Source organism: Lycorma delicatula, chromosome 2, assembly GCF_047948215.1.
Source record: "Lycorma delicatula isolate Av1 chromosome 2, ASM4794821v1, whole genome shotgun sequence".
NCBI lineage: Eukaryota > Metazoa > Arthropoda > Insecta > Hemiptera > Fulgoridae > Lycorma > Lycorma delicatula.
The window spans coordinates 50,743,702-50,770,759 of NC_134456.1; the positions used below are offsets into that span (position 1 = coordinate 50,743,702).

General features: G+C 30.2%; 1 protein-coding gene across 1 annotated transcript in view; it reads right to left on the bottom strand.

Annotated features, from left to right (window-relative positions):
* Positions 1 to 406: 406 nt before the first annotated feature.
* The window catches only part of LOC142318788 (uncharacterized), a 324,097-nt gene continuing 297,445 nt past the window's right edge, over positions 407 to 27,058 (bottom strand). Inside the window, exons 52-57 of the mRNA XM_075355258.1 lie at positions 21,930 to 22,046; positions 15,203 to 15,304; positions 8,881 to 8,955; positions 7,110 to 7,211; positions 5,901 to 5,975; positions 407 to 794 (exon numbers count right to left, since the gene is read on the bottom strand). Coding sequence (XP_075211373.1) covers positions 600 to 794; positions 5,901 to 5,975; positions 7,110 to 7,211; positions 8,881 to 8,955; positions 15,203 to 15,304; positions 21,930 to 22,046 — 666 coding nt within the window. The 3' untranslated portion in view covers positions 407 to 599. The remainder of the gene's footprint in view (positions 795 to 5,900; positions 5,976 to 7,109; positions 7,212 to 8,880; positions 8,956 to 15,202; positions 15,305 to 21,929; positions 22,047 to 27,058) is intronic.

Here is a 27,058-nt window from a genome sequence, read left to right on the forward strand (position 1 = left end):
GAGTATACATTCATATAAATTAAACATAGCTATACATATGCATATACTACAATTGTTTAAGTTATAAAAAAATAAATACATATATATAGCACACCTCAAATACATTACAGAATGTAAATTATATAATTAAACTAATAATCTGTGTAAATAAAATAATCATCACACATTACATATAAAACTCACAATATTATATGATTAACGAATAAAGTGCTTAAAATAGATTTAGAGATGGATTAAATAAATCAAATTTTTAAACAGTTACATTGCCTTAAAAAATAAATGCATTACTTTTATTATTAAAAAAATATGTTTAACAGCGAGCAAAATAATTAAAAAATTGCTCTCTACCTTATTGCTTCAGTCTAATTAATTTTTTAACTGAAAGTAAGGTTAAAACAGTAACCTTATTAATCAAATTAAACGTGATGATGAGTGTTACTTTTATGCAAAAAATACATTCAGTCATGAACATGCTTTTAATATGATCATTCATGATCATGCTTTTAATATGTTCAGTCCTGAAGATGCTTTTAAACACAGCAACATAGAATAATATTATCCAAATAACAATACAGAAAAGTCAATTTGCAATTCATGAATTATGTTGTTGTTTTTCTGTGAAATTTGTGGGTGCATGTGGTACTGGGCTTAATGTGTACAATACAAGATGCACTGGTAATCTGTTTAATTCTTTCATGAAGTTCTAAATTCTCTTGACATTGACTCTTCAGTGAATTTTCATATTTTTTCAATTTTCCTTCCAGAATCTTTATCATTTTATTTTTTTCTAGGATCTGAAAATAAAAAATATAGATTATAATGAATATGGATTATGGTAAAGTTAAAATTACTTGTGCATGCTATTATCATCAGTGTAGAGGGTATACTGAAATGAAACGACTAGCACTAGATAGGGAATCTTGGAGAGCTGCATCAAACCAGTCAAATGACTGAAGACAAAAAAAAAATTATCATCAGATGTAATTAAAAGCTTATTTATGGATGTACTGAGTGATTTAGTGTATCTAGAGTTAAACAGTGAAAAAATGGGATCCTTCTCCTTGTAAGTAGTGTACACAATGCATAATGGATGATGCATTTACTGGATAAAATTTGTACAACAAAATTACAATATCTCCACTTTGTACAAAAAAACAGTAATCAATTATTTTCATTACTTATGAGTTAAAAGGGGTGTAAGGGGTGGTGATGCATCTCTTAAAGCCTTTCTCACTCTAAAGTCAACCTCACCTTCACATATAGCAGACTCTAAGTGCACCCTGTTTATAACCGAACGACTTCCAGTATAAGGAGTCCGCTCTTACCAAGTGCCAACGGTATGTCAAGGGTGAATGATCGGGTAAAGATGAAGCAACCCCTTGTCCCAGGGATGAGAAATTGTCCCTAAAGGCAGAGGAACCAGTAACGTAGTCAATGACAGAGGGATGCAGAAGGCAACGGGAAACCACTGCATTAATTATCCCATATAGGATTCCCAAGTAGTTTGGCAGCGTCCAATTCAAAATTTTCCAGAGCTTCAATTTCCCCATTCGGATCTCTGCAAGGGAATGTCTTGGATAAACCTGCAAAGAGTAGATGTCGGAAGGAATTTTTTAGAATAAAATAGTAACATGGAATGTAAAAACACTTTTAAAAAGGTGAGAAGTTAAGATGATGAGGAAATCAGAAATGGACATCTTAGGCATCTGCGAAACTAGATGGGCAGGAAACGGAGATTTTCGGTCTGAAGATTTCAGAGTTATTCACAGCGATGGTGTCAGGTCAGGAAGGAATAGAGTTGCAGTAGTTTTAAGAGGGAAATGGAAGAACAACATTTTGAACACATACCACCATAGTGACAGAGTAATTAATCATGGTTACAATTAAAGCCCAACCTGTTAATTTGTGTGTTCCTACCTACCTGCAACTAATAGTAAGAACAAAGAAGTGGAGGAAATATATGAACAGATTGTTCATATATATATATATATATATATTGTTCTATATAGAAGTTTGTTAAAGACAAAGGTAATCTAATTATAGTTGGTGATTTCAATGTATCAGTCGATGAAAATACTGAATGAAAATGGTTGGGCAAATTTGGATTAGGAAAGATGAATGCCAGAGGTAAAAGACTGCTAGATTTCTGTGAACAGAATATAATATAAAAAACACAAAATGTATGCTTCTGGAAGATCTTTTCCACATCATTGCCAATTCTTTCATTAATGGTGTAGTAAACAGCACTCATCTTGAAGTAGTTGGTAAATCTCTTTAGTATGGGGTCAAATAATGTTTTTGATCTATGTTACATTTTCTTATTTAATATAGTGTTTTAATTCAATTTTGTGTATCTGTGAATTTCATATCGTACAGATGTTTTGAGTCACATCTTTTATGAGTTATGTGAAAAAATTTAAATGATTTGATTAATGTACTTTTACGGATATCCAAATAATTGATATAATTAAAAAGATTGATTTTTATAATGATGATGATCAATAAATAAAATTAAAATTCATTAACACCACAATTCTTTAGAAAAGGTATATATTAACAATAACTGCATGCAGTTTTTGAAATGTATAATATGAGCTTACGCAGCAATGAGATAAATTTGGAACCCTAAACTAATTATATCTGAGACATTAAGAAGCCCAGTTGAAGCATTCTAGTTTCACTTAATAAAGAAAATCATTTGAACTTTTAAACAAAATAATTTTTAAATGACAAAATCAAATTTAACATATAAATTTTCAGAAATAGAAATCTTTCTATTCATTAAATTTGCCTTAGGTTCTCATTTCAAAAGTTTTAAATTATATTTATAGTTTGAAATAATTTTCATCACAAACTATCAAACAAAAAAATATAACAAATAAGGGAGAAAATCAATTTTAAATTTTACACTATTCATTGATTAAAAAAAATACATTCATAAATACATGAAACATTTTATGTAAATTCCTCTTTTTCTCAATGAATCAATTCACCAGAATTTCACCTGTTCAAACCCAGGACCCCCCCTCAGATGAAAGGCTGAGACGCTACCATTCCGCCTCAGAAATCAGCAGATAAATTAATCCAATTTATTAATTTTAAATGATAAACATACACAGTCTTTAATTAAAAAACATACATACATCTCATCTACTATATCATAAAAGATTTAAAAATTTATCCTAAAAATTGGAGTTTGTCAAATGCAAATTAAAACGTAATTAATTACTCGTATTTCTTTACTTAATTATATTACAGTTCTATTTCATTTAATAAAAAAGGGTAGTTAGATTTTTTCTTTGAAAATAATCAGATAATTATTTTATATTTTTTTTTTTGTGATCTTTAATTCCTGAAACAGATTTAGCTGAAGCTTAACAGCACAAATATAGAGGAAAATCTACAAGATAATAAATGAACATAGAATATTTGAAAATTATTCATCATTTATCATTAGTAATTGCACTTTATTTTTTAAATATACCAATCACTAAATGTATAAATTTTAGTAACTGTATGTAAAAATCTTCCCCATTGTTGAATTTTATTTGAATCATATTATATTGCTTTAAAAATAAGTCAGATTATGTACAATGTTTATATTTTTATTCAAATACTTGACTATAAGGTGATTGCCAATGAAAATGTTTTCTTTGTTTTTATTTATTGAATTTTGAAATGTAAAAAAAAAAATATGGCACATGTATATGTAAGTTTTAGTTTATATATTTACAACAAAATCAATTATAATATAATCTTTTCTGGTCACTAATAAAAAGTATTATTAAATAAATTCCTAAAAAACAGTTTATTTTTATTTTTTATTTAAGTATTACATAATTTGTTCAACAAAAAGCTAAGAAAAGATAATTACAAAAATAAACAGGGTGATTGAACAGAAAAATAGTTTATTTTGGGGTTATCAGATCATGATAATATTAATTTACAGTTCATTGCACTAGTAGAATTTAATTTATATTTTTATTTACGAAAAAGCTCTTTTATTTCATAAATTGATGCATCAACAGTGGCAGGGAGAATCTCACCATTTTCCTTGAATTCTTGTTTTTATTGGAGTTAATTTTTTTACATAAAATATTTTTTTTAAAATAAAATATGATTAACTAACCATTTACATACAGTAATCTTGTTAATTTTAGGTATTGGGTTGTATCTTTAAAATGTTTTTACCCCCTACTGCTTCAGGAAATAAGTGTTTGGGTTGTATATTTGTTAACAAGTCCATTTATGTATTTGTGCCTCTCTGTAGCTGCCTAATAACAATGCAATTTGTAATTAGGATATCAGTGAGTTGTCTCAGTCATAGAAGTGATAATATGCATAAGAATACTTAAATAAAACAGAATGATGGAAAAAAGAAGCATTTTCTTCTGGCCAAAAAATCAAAATTGTTTGAAAAATATCAAACTGAAATGCATATAAAAGTACTTGAAAAGTTAATTTCAAAACTATACGTATTGTAAGGTTTTGTATACAAAAAAATTGTTATGAACTTTAAAACTAATAAATCATTTGCACTGAGCAATCAAGAAAGGACTTAGAAAAATTAGAACAGTTTTTTTTTTGTTTTTTACTTTTTTAGTATTATGAAAATAGATGTACTTTTGCACATTTCAGTAAGGAAGATGAGATTATGAAATTTTAGGTAAAAAATACTAAATTGCTTGGAATCAAGCTAAGAAGAACTAATCTTGATACCAGCAAGCACACATTTATTTATCTTAGGCTTGCAATCAATAAAGATAAAGATTAATAAGAACTGGTAATTTTTTTAAAAAATCTAATTGAATCAATGGAATTTTTTTTTAAATAATTCAAAAGTAGTATGACACTTTCAAAAGAAAAAAAAACATTAATGAACCAAATTCTAGTGTTTTGAATACAGATTTAATTTTTTTTAAAAACAGATGTGAAATCTTTAAGAAGTGTTAAGTAATAATTTGTCCCAGCCAATTTGAAGAAAACTTTTTCTAAAATTTAAAGCAATATTTCGTATATTTTCACTCCAACAGCTATTTCTGGGCTAACCCAGAAATAAGGACAATAACCTACCACCTGGTAGTAGAATTACCACCATCATTTATAGTTTGTATTCATATCATTTGTAGTTTTTTCTAATATAAAATTTTGAATAAATACTTATTAAGTTGTCTGTGGCTGTATGGTGTATATCTTTTATCTTGTCTTTTGATGAGGGTATCTTTAATCTTACATTTCCCTCAATAAGCAGCTGAGCTATAATAAGGCTAGTTATGGAGATGTAAGATGAGATAAAAACCCCCAAGATAAAGCTTCAAAAACTCCCTGTTGGATTACTTAATGGATATATTGGTTGTACAAATTCCAACATCCTCAGCATTAGCAGGTCTATGCCCAAAGAACCCAAAATACTAAAGAAAATATCTAGAAAAAATAAGAAATATAAGTAGCAAAGAAGGAAAGGGTAGTCTACCATTAGTCACAGCAGCGTGAGAAACTCCACTCAGAGGATAGATTAATGTTACCTTCCAGCATTAGCCTTCAAACTTCACACAATCCTTCAGAAGAATGACACAATTTTATTTAGAATTAAAGCAGCACATCAATGCTCATTCAATTTTATGTTAATCAGATCAAATACATATTGCAACAAAATTCTAATCCTCCAGTAATTATAATAACAAGAACAGGGTCAGACTACCCAAAGAAATAGTGTCAACAAACATACAATTATAATTTTATAATTATGATTTGTTCAATCAGATCACCATTTGAGATAAACCATGGGAGTAATCATTTAACTCTGAAGAAGTGATGTTTTGAAAGAACTACATATATAAAAATTATTTTATATTCTCTAAGTATACTTTTTATATACTCATAAATATTATGTGCATTACCTCTGATTGTAATCTACTTATTGTTTGACACAATTTTTGTACTTCTGTTTCAAGAAGGCTTTTTGCTTGACAGTTCTGAAAGAAATAGAACAAATAGTTGTCATAATTACACTAAAACTGTACCAGTAGAATCTACTAACTTTATTAAAATTAAATATAATATCTGTAGATACTTATAAAAAGCATATATCCAGGTTGACTTCACGAGCACCTACCACTGTTATAATTCTAATGATTTTTTTCAGTAAATAGTTCAGATGTATAAAAAAGTTTTTTAAAACTCTGTGTTTATGTTGCATAAGCCCACATGTTTGAAACACCAGTAAAACTAAGATAAAAAATAAGAAAAGTTTGTAATTCTTAGAAGTAATTTTAGATAAAGGTAGGCCTAGCAAAAGATATCAGTTCATGTCATGTTAGCAAAGTACAAATATATATATATATATATATATATATATATATATATATATATTTATTTATTTATATAATAAATATTTAAATCTCTACTGAGTGTAACCAAACTAATTATGATTTTTTCAATTTCCTTCATCTGATTTATCTTTTGGTTAGATATAATATTTTTTAATATATATCCATAAACTAACATCTCCAAAGGATGATGTTCAGGGGCTGTTTAGCCAACGGGCCTCAGTTTGCATGCCCTTCCTGTCAGCTGTCTAGACCCTCCTGTGTTAATTAAACACATGCATATGAGAATAATAATGTTAAATAAAAATTAAAGCCTGTTTAATTTATCAAATTTATCAGTGTATTGTAATTTCTTCAGAGCAACAATTTGGTCAGTGCAGAAGACACTTTGATGTCATTGGGTTTTTAGATTTCCTAAAAACACTCACAAAGCAGCTTCAATCACAAAGTACATAATCAGAATTACAAACATAAATTACCATCACAATTTTACCAAATCTCATAAAGACTGACAATAGTGGTAGCATAAAACAGCAAAAAGGTCAAAAACCCTATTAAGAGGTAAAAAAATTGTTTTTTTATCTCTTAAAATATTAAAATTCAAAAAGGTTTTTACACATTTATCTGAAAAGTATTTCCAAGCCCAAACAGAGTGAATTATCTCATTTAGTATAGTCGGAAATGGGGAATTATTAGCAATCATTTAATCCATTTTACTAGTACATTAAATTAAAAACTAACAATTAAAATGAATTAAAACAAATTTATACATTTACTTACCATAGTTAGTTTTTCTTTTAACTTTTCAATTTCATTAATTGTTTCAGTATCTTTTGCAGTCATATTTTTCATTCTGTTTATACATTGGTCTTTTTCTTTTATCTAAAAAAAAAAGATTTTTTTTTATAAAGGGCATTTTTTTTATAAAAATAGATACAAAGAAAAAGTTAACTCAGTTTTACAGTTATACACAATAATAATGATTGCATTAAATCATTTCTTTCACTGTTAAATTACTATGCACATACATAGCATACTGTGCATTACTATGCACAGTTTGTAAGGAAAATTTTTTTTTTAATAAAATAATCTTGAGAAGGTCAAGATGTATGGCTAAATGTATCTAAGTTATAAGAATGAATATTAGCTTAATGTATGTAAGCTCAATGTATGACAGTTTTTTTTATATAAAACTGAAACCAAAGAATATGTGAATTTAATGTTTTAGAACTGTCATGTACAAATATCATATTAAATTATAAATATCATTTTTAATTCCACAGATAAATAACATAACTAATGCATGATGCCTTAATTATATGGTTCACTAATTCAGTTCTTTTTCCAAGATCCTAGTATCAAATTTTCTCTTCTGTATCTTAAAGTATCTTTTCAATTCAATCATTTTATTTTCAATATTATCCAAAACATCCTCTTTAAAAATCAACTTTTTCTACTCTTTTCCTGCTTTTCTACTTCCCATAATCTGCTGTAAGTGCTACACTTCTTAACATTGTATATTTTCAAATTTCTAAATTTTTAATTTTTATTTGATAGGAGCAGGGTTCAAATGTCTCCCTACCATGAAGATACATAGAATATTATTTTACCACTGTTTTATGTATTGTTAAATTAAATTTCTCTCCTCTATCTTAACTGATAATATTCAATATGTCTTCTAATTTTTAATTTGTACTAAAATAACAAATACATCAGGGGAAATTAAATTTTGATTTTATCTCCTGGAATTGTTATTGCTATCTCACTACTGCTTCTTTTTTAGACAGATTAATAGCAGTAAGAATAGACTAAATCCTTATCTAAATAATTTAAATTTAAAGTTTACCTGATTTACATGTTTCTTTTTATACTTTTAATTGATTTTTGTTAAAACTTTAAAAATTATATTTTGTTCAATTTTCTTAAATAGCTTCTCAAGCCATACACCATAATAAAACGAAGAAGTCAATAAAACTTATCCTCAGAAAATCTAGATGAAACTATCTCACAGGTCACTTCCAATAGGACACACTGGCTGTACAGGTCTTACCAGGACCTGTACAATTCAGGACTGTATTCATTCTAGGTCAGATTTCTGAGTTCTGACTTAAATTCACTAGACAAAAATAGTAAAAAAAAAAATCAAGCAAATGTTAAAGGAATGGAAAGTTATATTATAAGGGAATCACAGCAGAAAACAAATAACTCTGATGAGAGGTACACTTCAAATTTAGGCAGCAGTGTACAACATTTTGTAAAATTTGGGCATTTTTTCTCAAGACGGGAGCAGCTTATAAATAGCAATGATTTTATGTTGATCTGCTTAAATAAATCCTGCAATAAAGGTTACCTTACTTCCATAAATTAAACAGTTGCACTACAACAGATTCAGGCTTCCTAGAGGAATTCCTTACCCATCACCAGAAATGTATGACATGGGAACAACTGAACTATAACCTAAAACACTGAGTAAAACATGTAGTGTATGTTGGTAAATTATCTAGTGTTCTCTGTATTTTTTTTGTGACATTATAAACATTGTAACCATTACCTGAGATTCTAATTCGGTTATTACTTGGCCCAGTTTTTTTACTTCTGTTTCAAGATAGCTTCTTTCTTGACAGCACTGAAAGAATTAAATAAATGGTTGTCTTATATGTTCTATTGAAATATATTTATTTTTTTAAAAGAAATTGTAATTTGTGAAATTTATAATTAAGCTTAAGACTATATCTGACATTATTTAATAAACTACCAATCCCTAATTTAATTTAATTTTTTTGTAAGTGATCAGTACATATCTGTCAAAAATGAATTTATAAACCTACATTTATTTATTTATTTAGATTTTATTCCATTTTTGTTTATATCATCACTGGTACCTTTTTTCTTTTTCCTGTTTAGCCTCTGGTAACTACCGTTTAGATAATACTTCAGAGGATGAATGAGGATGATATGTATGAGTGTGAATGAAGTGTAGTCTTGTACATTCTCAGTTCGACCATACCTGAGATGTTTGGTTAATTGAAACCCAACCACCAAAGAACACCGGTATCCACGATCTAGTATTCAGGTCCGTGTAAAAATAGCTGGCTTTACTAGGACTTGAACGCTGGAACTCTCGACTTCCAAACCAGCTGATTTGGGAAGACGCGTTCACCACTAGACCAACCCGGTGGGTCAAACATCACTGGTGCCTATCATTTGTCAACGTAACATTAAAGTAGAATATGCCAACAACATAATTAAAACTAAGCCATAAAAACAAAATCTTTATGCTATTTATAGTACTACAGTACATAAAATTACAAGAATTGCAATAATAAAACATAATAGATTAAAACTACAAAAAAAATCATTTTTTAATTTAAAAAGTTTACCCCTGCAGAACATTCCAAGAACTGTTTAAATTTATGCAAAAGATTATAATTTAATCATGTGTGGAATTAAAAAACTTTAAGACAATCCACATTAAATGTTCTTAACCTCTTTCAGTTCACTAAAATATTTGTTAATTAAAAATAAAACTGCAGTGTTCAAATACTTTAACTGCCTAAATTTACCTGTTTTATTGTGATGTCATCTGAAAGTCAAATTATACCTTTCATCATCTCATCATCTTGCAGAGGCATCTCTCATTGCACCTTGCTGTATCTCATTGAAATGATTAAGAGTAAGTTATTCTCATTTCCTCTAAAAGAGGTAGAATTATTTACATCATTGGAAATCATTTTAAAAAAAATTCCAAATATTATCCTCCATTAAATAATTAAAAATCATAATATTTAAATGAATGACTTTTTCTATGGGGATATTTGTAGGAACACATACTCTTTCATAATCTAAATACTAAAATAATTTAAAGAGGGTCATTGAAGAAATTCTTCAAATCCCAAGCACTTTATTAAGCATGCTTACAAGTCATTTGTAAATCTTTGTTATTAATGAATACATAAATATTTTTTTTAAATAAGTAAATCTTTGTAGCTATGAATGAACTTTAGTTTGGGTCATGATTCTTATACTGTTTTTATTATTGCAACTACAGGAAAATTCTACTTATCAAAATTAGTTAGTTCAGTTTATTGTATCAGTATTGGTAATAGTTTCACTATAAAATAAATGTCCTATGAAAACTCAGTTCCTTTTTCATGTTTCTAACAAAGAGAGCCTGGTTATAGTGTACTGTAATAAAGTAACAGCTATAGTGTACTGTAATAAAGTACAGTATAAAAAAATTGTAGTACACTTTTTGTGAAGTGTTTTCATACCCAGATAGTGTTTTTTTTTGTCTTCAGTCATTTGACTGGTTTGATGCAGCTCTCCAAGATTATCTATCAAGTGCTAGTTGTTTCATTTCAGTATATCCCCTACAACCTACATCCCTAACAATTTGTTTTAAATATTTCAAATGTTGCCTGCCTGCACAATTATTTCCTTCTTCTATCCCTCCAATATTAAAGCTACTATTCCAGGATGCCTTAATATGTGGCCTATAAAGTCTGTCTCTTATTTTAAGTATATTTTTCCAAATGCTTCTTTCTTCATTGATTTCCCACTCTCTTAAGTTGTCACTTTATCAACCCATCTGATTTTTAACATTCTCTTATAGCACCACATTTCAAAAGCTTCTAATCTTTTCTTCTCAGGTACTCTGATCATCCAAGTTTCACTTTCATATAAAGCTACGCTTCAAACATATACTTTCAAAAATCTTTTCCTGATGTTTAAATTAATTTTTTATGTAAACAAATTATATTTCTGACTGAAGGCTCGTTTTGCCTTTGTTATTCAGCATTTTATATCACTCCTGCTTCGTCCATCTTTACTAATTCTACTTCCCAAATTACAGAATTCTTCTACCTCCACAATTTTTTTTCTTCTATGTTTACATTCAGTGGTCCATCTTAGTTATTTCTACTACATTTCATTACTTTAGTTTTGTTCTTGTTTACTTTCATGCGGTAGTTCTTGGGTAGGACTTCATCCATGCTGTTCATTTTTCCTTCTAAATACTTTTTACACACAGCTAGAATTACTATATCATCAGAAAATCGTAGCATCTTTATCTTTTCACCTTGTACTGTTACTCCAGATCTAAATTGTTCTTTAACTTCATTAACTGCTGCTAGTTCTATGTAAAGATTAAAAAGTATCGGGGATAGGGAGCAACCTTGTCAGACTCCATTTCTTATTATGGCTTCTTTCTTATGTTCTTCAATTATTACTATTGCTGTTTGGTTCCTGTAAATGTTAGCAATTCTTCTATCTCTGTATTTGAACCCTAATTTTTTTTAAATGCTGAACATTTTATTCCAGTCTATGTTATCGAATGCCTTTTCTAGGTCTACAAATGCCAAGTATATTGGTTTGTTTTCTTTAATCTTCCTTCTACTATTAATCTGAGCCCTAAAATTGCTTTCCTTGTGCTATACTTTTCCTGAAACCAAACTGGTCTTCTCCTAACACTTCTTCCACTCTCCTCTCAATTCTTCTGTACAAAATTCTAGTTAAGATTTTTGATGCATGGCTAGTTAAGCTAATTGTTCTGTATTCTTCACATTTATCTGCTCCTGCTTTCTTTGGTATCATGACTAACTTCCCCTTTTTCATAAATATTTATGAACCAGTTTGTATAATCTATCAATTGCCTCCTCACTGGCACTGCACAGTAATTCTACAGGTATTCCGTCTATTCCAGGAGCCTTTCTGCCATTCAAACCTTTTAATGCTCTCAGATCTCATATCTCAGTATTGTTTCTCCCCTTTCATAGTCTTCAACTTCCTCTTCTTCCTCTACAACACAATTTTCTAATTAATTTCCTCCATATAACTTATCAATATATTCCACCCACATATCAACTTTTCTTTTTGTATTATAAATCAGTGTATCATCTTTGTTTAACACATTATTAAATTTTAATTTATGTATTCCAAAATTTTCCTTAACTTTCCTGTATGCTCCATCTATTTTACCAATGTTCATTTCTCTTTCCACTTCTGAACACTTGACACTCTTCTTTCGCTAGTTTGCACTTCCTGTTTATAGTATTTCTTAATTATCGATAGTTCCTTTTACTTTCTTCATCACTAGCATTCTTATATATTCTACTTTCATCCATCAGCTGCAATGTATCATCTGAAAGCCAAGGTTTTCTACCAGTTCTCTTTGTTCCGCCTATGTTCACTTCTGCTGATTTAAGAATTTCCTTTTTAACATTTTCCCATTCTTCTTCTACATTTTCTACCTTATCTTTTTTACTCAGACCTCTTGCAATGTCCTCCTCAAAAATCTTCTTCACCTCCTCTTCCACAAGCTCCTCTAAATTTCACTGATTCATCTGACACCTTTTCTTCAGGTTTTTAAATCCCAATTACATTTCACTATCACTAAATTATGGTCACAATCAATGTCTGCTACAGAGTGTTTTGCAGTCGACAAGTTGATTTCTAAACCTTTGCTTAACCATGATGTAATCTATCTGATACCTCGCAGTATCACCTGGCTATTTCCATGTGTATATTTTTAATTACGATTTTTAAACTGGGTGTTGGCAACTACTAAATTATACTTCGTGCAAAACTCTACAAGTCGATCCCCTCTTTCATTCCTTCTGCCCAGCCCGTATTTACTCACTATATTTCCTTCCTTGCCTTTACCAATGCTTGCATTCCAATCTCCAACTATTACTAAAATTTTATCCCCTTTTATGTGTTTAATTCCTTCATTAATTTTTTCGTGTACACACTCTACCTCAACATCATCATGGGCGCTTGCAGGCATATAGACATTAACAATCAACAGTTTAAGTTTTGATTTTATCCTTATTACAGTGATTCTACTGCTATGTATTCTGAAATACTCTACTCTCTTCCTTATCTTCTTATTCATTACAAAACCTACTTCCTGCCTGCCCATTATTTGAAGTTGAGTTAATTATTCTAAAATCGCTTGACCAAAAGTCGTTTTCCTCTTCCCATTGAACCTCGCTAATTCCTACATCTACATTTATCCTATCCATTTCCTTCTTTAAATTTTCTAACCTACCAACCTTTTTTGGAATTCTAACATTCTAACATTGAGATGTGTGGTTAATTGAACCCCAAACACCAAAGTACACCCACCCATATTCAGAGTCTAGTATTCAAATTTACTAAAATTTGAACCTCAGAACATTTGATTTCAAAAATCAGCTGTTATAAACATCTGATCTGTGACGATGATTTTACCCCTATACAAACGCGGTGGTTGATCTAAACTAAATAATAAAGCAACTAAACAACAAAAAAAACTCAGAGTAATAAAAAAAATTAAATCAGTATGATTTTAATGTATAATATAGTTACTTACTACTCATGATAAGATAATTTCTATTTATTAGTATTTCTTTCACTGTTAATGCCCATTATTTTGAAACAGAAAAGAATAAAATCCATTCTTAATTAAACATCTGTTGAAAAAATCAGAATTTCTTCACACAGTACAATATTATTCTTTATTTTATGGAATTTTATTCCAACATTTAACCTGTCAATCAACTTATAAACTGATGCAAAATATTGATTAAATGCTACTTCTTAACATGTAGTAATTATGAATACTAGAAGGAGTGATCGCTCCCACCAAAGTATAACAACCAAGAAACACAATTAGTCACCATACACTTGTACACAAACACATTTCGGACATGAGATGGTACTGTTCGGTTTCAGATATTTGTTATCTTTCTTTTCTTTTTTCTGTTTAGTCTCTAGGAATTACCATTCAGATGTAAGATACCTTGACCTGTTCATACAGGGTATTTGAAAACACGATAAGCTACCAAAAAGAATAGGGACCAAATCTCGCATTAGCTAACAGATGAAGCTATGCCTACAGTCATTAAAATCTCGCAATCCTATCAATGCCAGTTGGCAACCACATGGCAGACAATGCTGGGATTCAAGGAGAGATTCTCTGAGGCCAGTGTGAGTCGCAATAACAAATAATTTGGGAGTTCCTGGCATTTACCTTTGGTTCTCAAAGGCGGGATCATTGCATGCTGTCGAAACTACAGACTTACACCCAATCCACACACATTTTTTTAACAATAACAGCGTTAATTTAAGATTAATTAATATGGGCAGTGCAATAATAGATAATAATTTGAACGTGTTCCCTTTCAGCTACCATGGCCAAATTCACCTATGATCTTAAAAAAAAAAATCATAGGTTTCCTAATGTTATTAATCTAAAATTTCCTACAAGGAATGTTGCAAACATTCCATGTTCAAACAAGGCGCATTTGAATCAGAAATCAGCAAAGCGGAAATATATATAGTCGTAGATTCTAATGGGCGGTTATTTCCTGCAAATGGGGAATGAAAGAGTAGTTGCTACTGTTTTCATTGGGAGTTCAATAGAACAACACTTTTGGTAATTGCAGATGGACGATGAGATGTTATTAGGTTTGATCTGGGAGAATTCGGGAATAGCAATCGCAAATAGTTCGGGTTGGCTCAAGACAGATAGAATTGGCATACCTTTGTTGGCATGGATATGAATTTTTGAATTCCTAAGGTCATGGAATATGTAAGAAAAATGTATTATATCTGGAAATATTAATCGCCCTATTCCTCAGAATGCTTTTCAACAATATTCCTCTTTTTTACCATCCATATAGTATATAGATTTTTTAAATTTATAAAAATCTTTTGAGCATAATGATTTGATGAGAACACAATACTGATTGTAACATTTAATTAACAATTTTTTATTTTTATTTTTATGATTAATTAAAATAAATATACATAATATTAAAAAAAAAAGGTTAAAATATGTATATTCCTCTTTCTTATAGTCATGTAAATATTAATAATTAAAGTAGATTTACCATAGTTCTATCTTTTATTTTTTTATTTTCAGTTTTGTTATGAACACCTTTTTCTAGAAAGCTACATTTCATATTTTGTATATATTCTTCTTTTTGATTGATCTGAAACAAATTATAAAATAAACATTCTATTATAAATCTGTTAGATGGATATACAACACTTGCACACATCAAGCATAAATTGTGAGTCAAAAGGTCAACTGTACTGCAACATTCTTTTAATAATGCAATAAACAAAGTGATTTATATTTTATTTATAAATATCTTTCATAATAAGATTAATATGAATGAAACATATATATATATATATATATATATATATATATATATATATCACTGCCCAAAACACACTTCTCTTTACTACCAAAATAATCTAGGATGTCTTAAAATATACTTTGCCAATCCTTAATATTCTTCTTTATACAAGATTCTAACATCAAGATAGCTTAACATCATAACAGCTTTTATTTAATAACTTCAATAAAATACATTTCGTATTAAATAAAAAAAATATATTATTCAAATATTTCTGATAACTCAGTTAATATTTGATAATGATACATTACTAAACTTGAAAGTAGTGTTAAACTCTAAAATCAAAGCATAAGTATCTTGATGTTACTGACCTGCACAGTTGTTTAGTTCTATCTAACACAGGATGCCTTAACAAATGAGGCAAAAAATCCAGTTTCTTTCTAATCTACTTTCTTAAGATTCTAACTCAAATTTCTGGATAGCTGACTTAAAATCTCTTTCCCACTCAAACAGGCCATTTAATTTTTTAAATAGTTTTACCATAGTTCTATCTTTTAATTTCTTATTTTAAAATTTTTATACACTTTTTTCTAAAAAATACATTTTGTATTTTGTATATATATTCTTCTTATTGACTGATCTTAAACAAATTGTAAAATAAACATTTTATAAATGTGCTACATGTGTATATAATGCATGCATACATCAAGCATGCGTATACAAGCGTTTTATCAAGCCTCATTTTGGGCTGTCGTCTCTCGTTAGACGATTTCCAAGTTTGCTGTTCACAATACATTCAACCATACTTGCTAGTACCAGTGCTAGTTCTGCAATCACATCCTTCGCTTTGAAAGAAGATGCAGGAGTTGACACAGCCTGTGCTTATGACATTACCATTGGCTATTCTATTTTTGACATTTTCTTCACTTTGAAGTAGCTCACATTTTGAATTGTCTTAACCTTTTGAATTGCTACCTCCGCTTCGAAAGTGAATTTTTTTCCATTTCTTATTTTCTAATTCCAACTGTATATTAAAGTGGAATTTCTTAATAGAATTTTTTTTTAATGACTCCCTTTTTTTCCTGTTTAGCCTCTGGGAATTTCAATTCTGTGTATAAGTGTAAATGAAGTGTGGTCGTGTACAGTTCAACCATTCCTGAGATGTGTGGTTAATTGAAACCCAACCACCAATAAACACCGGTATCCACGATCTTGTATTCAAATCCATGTAAAAGTAACTGCTTTTACTAGGACTTGAACGCTGGAACTCTTGACTTCCAAATCAGCTGATTTGGGAAGACACATTCACCACTAGACCAACCCGGTGGGGGTTTTTAATATCTCCCTAAATACCAAAAACTACACTTGATAGTAATCTACTTCATACTTCACACTCTAGTAAATAACATGTAATATTATTATTTGTGTTTTAATCCTAATTACTTTCAAATTAAATATTTTCATATTTATGAATATATATCATCCAATATTTCTGCTAACTTTTTTTAATTCCAATTTATATATAAAAAACAATAAAGAATTACCATCACCTCTCTAATGTATAAATAAAAAAGGTTTCAAGAGTGAGGAAGGTCTGTCTTTGATGTTTCAAAAACCTTTTCCTATAAAATTCTTTATAGGAATTATTTTAATGGTCCTAGATATGTAAGTAAATCATTCCAATCTATGACAGTTCCTCAATGTCCTGATTGCCCACTTTTTCATCTTCCTTCTTTTCTCAAGTCTTATCCCATCTTACTTGAAAATGCATCAAAGGAAATATATTGTTATCCTTGCTTTGTTATGGTAAAATAACAGGACCTTCTAATAGCTAATAAATAAATTGTTTTGTAGGTGGGCTCAGTGAAACCACTCTGCACATGGATCTCTCAACCTTCTTAGTTTCCTAAGAGCTTTACAAAAAATTTAATCAGAAATGAGGTATCTACAGGGTACAGTTGGGTGTCTGTTTTTCTAAAACTTCTAAAACTGTTTTAACTGTAAAACTTCATATCAAACAAAAATTAAAAAATATACTTTCATTAAAATTCTTCAAATGAAAAACAAAAGCAATCTCTTCTTAATTTCTATCACCTAGGTTTAACCCATACACCATCCTCTTTTGTTTCTCTTTTCCATCTGACTAAAGGCCTTAATATCAAATTTCAAGATATAATAAATCTTAAGTCATAAGAGGCCTCAGAGACAGAATCATCTGATCCTCCACAGTAAAGGACAGAGGATGCTTTGCTACTGGTATCGGATGGCACCGGTCAGTAGTGTATCAATATTCTATGCACTCCCCCACTAATGGTTGTGGAGCAGCTGAAATCCTCATTTTCTCACTTAAAGGCCTCCACCCTTTTGGGGCTCATTTTTTTTTGCTAAATCTTGTTTTTCTTATAATTTTATTTCTCTTTTCTCAGTTCCCTGTATAAGGATTTTAGCAGTTTCTGTTTTGGCTTCAGGCTTCTTTTCTATTCTGCATTCACTGTCATTCACCTTGAAACTAGTCAGAGGTTTATTCCTTAAAGAAATAAACGATTGGACGATTTCCAAGATTGTTGTCCACAATTCATTCAACCATTTTTGCTAACGCCGTTGCAAGCCCCCAATCAAATCCTTTGCTTTGAAGTCGCAGGAGTTGACACAGCCTGTGCTTATGACATTACCTTCAGTGATCTATTTTTGACATCGAAGTAGATTACCTTTTGAACTGTCTTAACCTCTTGGATTGCTACCTACTCTTTTTATATTGGGCAGTTTCTAGATCCTGCTGAATGATTCCCGCGACAATTGTGGCACACATTTGGATCTCTACATGGATTATCAAGATGTGGCAGTTCACTACAAACACAGATCTGTTTCCTTGTACAACGTACTGCTGTGTGTCCAAACTTCTTGTATTCAAAGCATCACAATGGAGTTGGGATGAATGGATGGATGTCTAATCTGTGAAAGCCAGCCTTTATCTTTTCTAGGCAACTGTAGATCTTCTCCATCGCATCGGGTATTCAATCATCGACACACTATAACTTCATTTTCCTTCAGTTCCTTCATGATTTCCTCTTGGTTGCAGTTCAGTGTAAGTCCCTTCAAATAACTATAACCTATGACGTATTTAAAATACCATGTGGTGAAACCTCAATCTTTAACATTTCAGTCTTCTTCGCCTTCAGCAGCCGTGACGATTGTATATCATTAATAATTTCAGCAAACAATGTTACAGCATTCTTCTTCACATCCTTTACTGGTCCTCCAGCCGCTTCCATAATGCCTTTATTCCTTTTTATTACCAAACATTTTGGTATCGCTACATTGCCTTTCAGTCGAAACTTTCTCAATATCCAAGAACTCAACACAACACTCTTCCTCCTCTTCCCTTGTGAAAATAGAGGCTTTCCAAGACAAGTGTTTTTATGTGGATCCTCTACCACAGAAATTGTGGATGTTGAAGTCTTCATAAGCTGTATGTTTGCCATTCAATATGTCACAAGCTGTGGCGGAAAGACGGTTGAGCATGACCCGGATCATTGATCCTGTTTGGATCTCCCCAGTCAGTAGCCTTCCTCAAATTTAACCCAACCCGGGGACTCGCACGTAGCAGTAAGGACTCTAATACCCTTATCTACAGGACAATCCCTGCCAAGGACTGACTCATACTGGGCGGCGCAAGACTTCAGCAGAGCAAACTCACAGCAGCCCACCCTCAACACGGATCCACAACCGTGAAGAGGGATGAGCACTCCCCATCCGCACTCCGCCCAGCATTGTTAAAAACAGATTACTGTCATACCTCCAGCCTCCGCTACAAACAGCGAAACCGCAACCAGCTCGGACAGCACGGGAATGCCAATTCTGTACTCTACAGGAAACTCCTGAACGAACCATACCATTATTATAATTATTTGTTGTATTTTTGTCGCTTCCGTGTTTTGTTTATTTTTATTTTAGTTCTTAGTGCTGTTTTTATATTTTGTGTTTTAACAAGGTTTTAACATTTTGTTGATTAAAAATTATTTTTATTGGCTACAAGTCGTCTTTTTTGTTCTAAATAGTTGTTTATTTTGATTTAACAAACCGTTTATATGTATAAATTTGTTTTTACCCTACTGCTTTGAACTATCGATAGACAAATTAAAATGACGCAATGCCAGGGAGCTCCAACAGTTGTCCCTGTTGTAATAAAATATTTTTCGGGTAGCAAATGCATTTTCGTTGTAAATCATGCAAAATGAGGTTTTACGAATTAAGCTGAAACTGCCATATTTAACGAAAGTGGATATAATTGTGACTCATGCATGCTGAGAAAGCGTAGGGATGATGGTGAAACAAATGTTAAGACATCTAATCTTGTTCCGTTGTTCCATATGTATCTGATGCTGATACTGACCACTTCTGAAGACGCAACAAAAAGAATTAATAGAATTTAATAATGTTTTCAACGTTGAATCCTCGTCATTAAATTCCCGGTCAAATTTCGTACTGCAAACTCTTATTGTAGATGGTTTTCATGATGTGCTTTTCCTCTTTTCGTAGCGAGTTGTCTTCAGTAAGACAGTGTTCTGCGGGAGGAAAATCTTGTTCTCAAACAGACCATACTTGAGTTTAGCGCTTGTATTAAAAGCTCAGTATGACGCCGGACTATTCAAAGATTGCGAAGAAACGACCTCAAAAAATTAATAAAGATAAGGCAATTACTAGTTCAACCTTCGGTCTCTGTTGGTATGGAAAATAATTTTTCAAAACCCCTGGAACTTACTTATTCTGAATGCATTCCATTAAAACAAAATTTGACTCCTACAATTCATTTGAAGTGGGTGTTTCCGAGTCCGATTTAGATTAATGATCTTGTTATTTGGCCTCAGGGTTTTTGTGGACGCTATTCAACAGCAGAATTAAAGAGAACTCCAAATACCATGAAGATGATTTCAGTACGCCTTTGGAGATAGGCCAATCCCAGAGAACCCGGTGATGGGATTTCCATCTATTACCAGAATGTTATACGACTTCGTACTAACAGCAGCGAATTTTTTTCCTCTGTAGTTGACTTGGGTCAAAGTATTATCGCTCTATCAGAAACTTCGTTAGATGGTCAACAGACGAATTTTGACTTCTTTCCTGAATCGTTTGCTGATTTTAGCACTGACAGAAATTATAGTTGAATCACCTGCCGAGTTGGTGGTGTTTTACTGGCTATAGATAGAAGGATTAAGAGGTTTTGGAGAAAAGATATCGAGTTGGTGTATGAGGCAAGTGGATTGAAATTACCCGTCTGGACAGAAAAAACATTTAATTTCTAACCGCTACTTTCTCCGTTTTTATCTCCTATGATTTTGGAAAATTATTTTAAATCTCTTTTGGATGTACTACGTTATGGTGTAATTGTTTTAGGTGATTTCAATTTACCTGGAATTTCAATTTACCTGTATTCAATTTACCTGTAATACGAGGTGGAAGAAGACTTCCACCTCGTATTACAGTTACAGCATTGGAGGTTTACCTGTACAGTATATAAAGCGAGTGATCTAGGAATTTTGTTTGACGATAAGCTTCTCTTAATAAAACACGCGGAGAGGATATTCAGAAAGCTGCATTCGACTTTCTTCTTCTTGCTGAAAGAAGGAAGTGTGGGCCCAGGCGATAAGATTCGATAGAAACCTGAAGCGGCTCGCGCAAGAGCAACGCACCATTGCCCTGAGAATTGCTTCCGGGTATCGGACGGTTTCCGAGCCTGCCGTTCTGGTGGTCTCCAGCAAAATACCAATTGCTCTTTCGGCAAGGGAGCGCCAGGCGGCCTACAGGAGGCAACGCGGCAGGCGAAGACTGGGAGATCATCGCAGTGGAGAAACGGACTCGAACGTTCCTCGCTTGGCAAGAGACCTGGGACCACGATACCAGAGGATGATGGACGGCAACGCTTATCCTTCTGGTAAGACCGTGGACAGAGTGACGGCATGAAGAGATGAAATACTACGTGATCCTTTCCTCCCTTTAACGGGTCACGGGCACTTCCACGCTTATGTCCATGCCATAGCAAAAGCACATCCCCCGACTGCTTTTATTGTCCCGTTGTACAGGACGAAGACAAGCACACCTTTTTCAAATGTGCTCTATGGGCAACTGATCGAGGAACACTAGAGGTAGATCTTGTAGCACTGAGCCTCCACAACGATGATGCTCTGTGGTCTGAGCAGTTGGGAGAGTGCTCAAGACTAGCTATCCAGCTCGGGTGAAAACTAGATAGTGGTCTTCTCAGGCTAGAATAAGAGAACTTGGCCTGAAATAATGTGTAAAACGGTTCCGGGCTGAGTCCTGGTAGAAAGGAAGATGATTTTAGATGATGATAGTTTTATAAGACACCAGCGGAAGCTCGGCACTCCATGCATAAATGCATTTCCACTCCCTCCCAAAAAAAAAAAAAATTATACTATTAGTCATCGTAGTCATCATTATTATTGTTAATGCTTACCAGTTTCAAACTATCTTCATGACATTTTCTTAAGTATTCTAGTTCTTCTTTTAATTTAAAGATACCATCTTTTCCTTTTGATAATTCCTCTTCAAAAGTATCTCTCTCTTTTAAGCACTAAAATTCAACATGGATTTAAATTAAGTTTGATTTTTATTTGAAGTCATTGAGAATTAAGCATAATAAATAAATTAGTAAATACATAAGTAGGATATATTAATTATTAAACATGAATAACTTAGAACACAGAATATAAATGAATTCATAAGAAAATGTTGAAGAAAGATCAAGAAATGGTCTGTTTTTCTCCAAACTATGTAAAAAGTCTAATTCCCAACTAGTTCATATACATAAAGTCAATACAATTAAAATATATGAAAAACATTTATTTGAAACAAAATGAAGATATCAAGAAACAAAACAAGATTAAAAATGCACAATTCATTAAAGTGTTAAACTATTGGTATCAACAAAAATAAAGATCAATCGTATCAACCTTATGATTTTACATGAACAAAAACACCAGAACTTTCAGCATTATGCTGTTAGCAGGGAAATAATAAGAAAATATATATAAAAATATTTTAAATAAGCATCAAACCAGTAACAAGAAATTACTTAGGAGTTTTTTCCAGGAGCCACTTTTCCTAATGTCTAATGATAATTAATAATAGAGCTTTTACAGTTATATCTGCTTACTGCACTATTAATGTTTTATGTCTCTTAGAAGTACTTTTGATACCAGCTAATGATACTTAGAAATAAAGAAAAAGCACTCCTGGAGTAAAGTAATATTTTTATTACTGATTTGATTTTCTACATGTGTTGTAAAATAAAATACATTTCAGTATTTTACAAACAATTTACAGGAATATATATAAATTAATCAGCCATATAAAGGTACTATTAATTTTCAACATAATTTGCACATAAAATTATTTTTTAAGTTATCTATAATAAATCTTTTTTAAATACATATGTCTGAAAGGAAAAGATAAACAGAAGGATGATGTACTAAAACATGTAATTATATTATATAAATATTTCTTTATTGCTAAAAAAAACGAATGACTATAAAATAAATGATAGGAGATTTTTTTGGATTACTCTGTGATAATTATAAAAAATTATGTTTTTATATGAAATAAATTTTTATATGAATGTTATGAGATTGAAAAATTCAGTATCATTATAAATTATCAGTATGTGTAACATATTATTTAAGTAATTTTATTGAGCAGTACCTCTGAACTCAGATTTTGTTGGAGTTAAGAAAAAGTGGAATAAAAGTTATTGGTTAAGGATACAAATAAAAACACAGTTATGATTTATATGGTTGAATGAATTTAAAGATTTTGCATGCAAAGGGTATATTAATTTATAAATGTATATTAATTTTTTAAACATGTTGTCCTCCTGTGTGCTTTGTTATAATTAGTATTTATAAACCACCAGATACTCTTATATAAAGCAAGATTGATTGAAAATACATAAACCAGACATACCAATTATACGATTGATAAACTTTAAAACTGCTCCTGCATATTTCATTTCAAAAACAGTAGATAAAATACTTAGATTAAAATTAAATTGACCATATAATCATAATATAAATAATGGATATGAATTAATTGAAAAATTACACAGGCTGAACATTAATAAAAATACTAAGATAGTCTCTTAGGATAACTAATGTATCCAAGCATCCAATTAGAGAAACAATATATATATATAATACAAAAAAAAATTATTGAAAAATGAAACGGAAGATTTTGTTTACACAATCATTATCATTAAATAAGAATATATGCAAACAGAACTATTTTGAGTTTAATAATAAATATTATTCACAAGATGATTGTTTACTTATGGGGATGCCACTTTCTTCCATTATGTCAGAGATTAATCTACAGAATTTTGAAACGATCATTATACATGGTATATTACACTCTTATGATATGATATTCTTTTATGAGTGAGATATGTGGATGACATTATTTTCTCTAACATAACACTGGAGCATCAAATAATATTAAACAAGCTAAATTTATTTAATAATAAACTTAAATATACTATGTAAACAGAAAATGACAGGACCATATATTTTTTTTAGATATAAACATAAAAATTAATAACAATAATAAAATTGAAATAAGCATATATAGAAATCCTACCAACAATAATATAACCATTCATAAAAATTCAAAAAACTCATTTTCACATAAGAGAAATACTATCATATGATACATAGAGCTGCTATTTATTCAAATAACAATGAGGTGGTAATATATAATGAACTGGAATATATAAAAAATATAGCTTTGCATAATGGCTACAATAAATCTTATATTGATAAAATTTCCAAGGGATATTTAAATTAGTATAATAACAAAAACACTACCTTATTCCAGTGAATGGTCATAAAAATTATGATAAATATAGAATACATTTTATATAGTTATATAAACAAAAACACAAATAAAGTAGTGAATATTTATTTAAAAAAAAAACAATACAACTGCATATAAACCAGTAAAAAATATTTTGAAAAAAATTCTTTAATTATATTTTTGACAAATTTAACTTAAGTGGCATATATAAAATTAAATGTACAGACTGTGATGCCATATATATAGGTAAAATGGATAGATAATTTAAAGTAAGATTCTCAGAACATCTAAGAATATTTAACTTTAACTTTTTCAAATATGGCAGATTACTTGATTTCAAATGGATATAAAATTACAGTTTTAGTAAATAACCTTAAAATATTATAAATTTGTAACATTAATAACAAACTGGAGCAGTTGGAGAAATATATTTATAAATATAAAAATTACAATTTAATAAACCACCAGGTAAATTTTGAGCAGGATGATCTGTTTAAATTTGGTAGGTCTGTATAATAGAATTTTAACATCTGACTAACAATTTTAATCAGTCATTACTTGGTTGATGAAATAGCTCAGTGCTAATGATAATTATGGTATTTTAATAACTGATGATGAATCTAATCGATTTGAAAAGGCCTTATTAAATTGATGCTGTCTTGCTTTATATGTGTATTATCTGGTGGTTTATAAATACTAATATTTTATATATATATATATATACATATATATAAAACAAACAGGCAGAAAGAATTCAAACTAATTTTTAGTCTTAATTCATCTATCAGCAGACTTTACCAGCATTTAAGTCTGAATGATATAAACTTTAGGGCCATAGATCCTAAATTGTCCTCTCAAAGTATTAGTTACTGAAATTGTTTTTATTCCATAAAAATAATATTTTATGTAATTAATGGACAGAGGTCTAAATAAACAAAAGTTAGTTATGTGTAAAATTCTGAAAGACAATTTTAGAATAAAATTGTCAATTTACAATTTTTGTTTAAAAAGATTCACTAGAAAGTAAATTTAAGTATGAAACTACATAAATAAATCTTCATATTCTGTAACTGGCATACATCTACTTAAAACCAAACGGCAGCTTCATTTATAATTCACCAGATAGGTATTGATATTTGTATACTTATCTATCTCCATCTTCAGCATCAAGAAAAACTTCATCCAAAAAGGATAACATAAATTATGTATAAAACAGTAATTATTTAATTTTAGTGGTAAGGTAATAGCACTAATTTTGCATATTTTAAAACATATTTACAATTAAATTTTTAAAATAAATTACCCAAAATCCTTTCCAAATAATAACTCTTGGGTCATTTTTTAAGATTTGAGATGTAGAAACTTAGGAACACCAAGACCAAAGATTGTAATAATTTCAGTCAAAGACATTGTACACATCTTAGTTGCTGTGTAAGTGGTTCCTTACAGACACACAAGTAATGTACATCTTTTTTGTCATTATTTATTTGAATGTTTGATGCACTCTTTCTTTATGTGCTAATCAATCTAATATAGCATCCTACTTTCTCAGTAATCTGTCTTATGCAGTCATTGCATTCCTCACTGTTTATCCTTTGTATTCCCTCCTAGCGTCAAATTAACTAAATCCAGTTTTCTTAATACACAGTTAGCTAACCAAGTAAATTTTTTAAAACTACAAATTTTTTGCTACAAATTTCTTCTCTCATCTGTTCAACTTAGAATACGTTAGAGATTAATCATCTTCACTTTACTATTAATTTTTATTAAAAAGGAATTATCTTGCATTTTTTATGATTTTTGTTGTTTTTATTTAACTGAATGTTTAAAATGAGTTAAATAAAAACATTTGTAACGATATTGGGAATAACAAATATTAATACACTGTTGTCATAGTGTCTTATTCCAATGATAATTTACAGTTCTGAAACATAAACTTTTCCCAAAGTGTATAAAAGATCAAGAAAATAGGAAAAGAAACAGATGGATTTTAAAATTAAAGTCTTTTTTTATTTTTGTAGAAAGAGGTTATTAAATAAATGGAAATGAATAAGATGTTTTTCTAGAATGAAAAAACAAGGATTGACTATTTACATTAATCCTTTATAAGATCATATAAAGGATAATGAAGAAGACTGAAAACAAGATAGACAACATTATATCAACATACTATAGATTTGTTGGACTGGTGTAGAGGTAGTCACTGTCTTCTTATAAGTTGACAATGAAAAGGTTATCAAACCTATTATTTTTAACATTATTAACTCCTTGATACTGTCTGCTACCCACTTTTCTATTGCTGGGCTCTGTTTAACAATACATTCTAGCCTGGTGATCAAAGACACAATCAACAAAGAAACATGGGATGCAACTGCGTACAAGCACAAATTCAACAAAGCTATAAAGATACCTAGAGACTTCCTAAATATCTCACAAATTAATATCAATTTCTTTCACTAATAAACTGGATAAGAGAAGTTCATGCCAGAAGTGAAGTCACAGTAGAATTAAGTAGTGGTTTACATCAAGACAAGATTTAAATATTAAAATAAAAAAGAAATTTTCATCACAGAAACTCGTATTTACCCTTGTACGTAAATCTGTTCTGAAGACAAATTTTGTACTTTAACCAAAGAAAAAGCAAGGATTTAGAATCAAATTTCTAATCAGTGTTAAATCATAAAAAACTGATCTATAGATCTCTTTTAAAAAGTGTTGATTTCTTAGTTCATTCATACA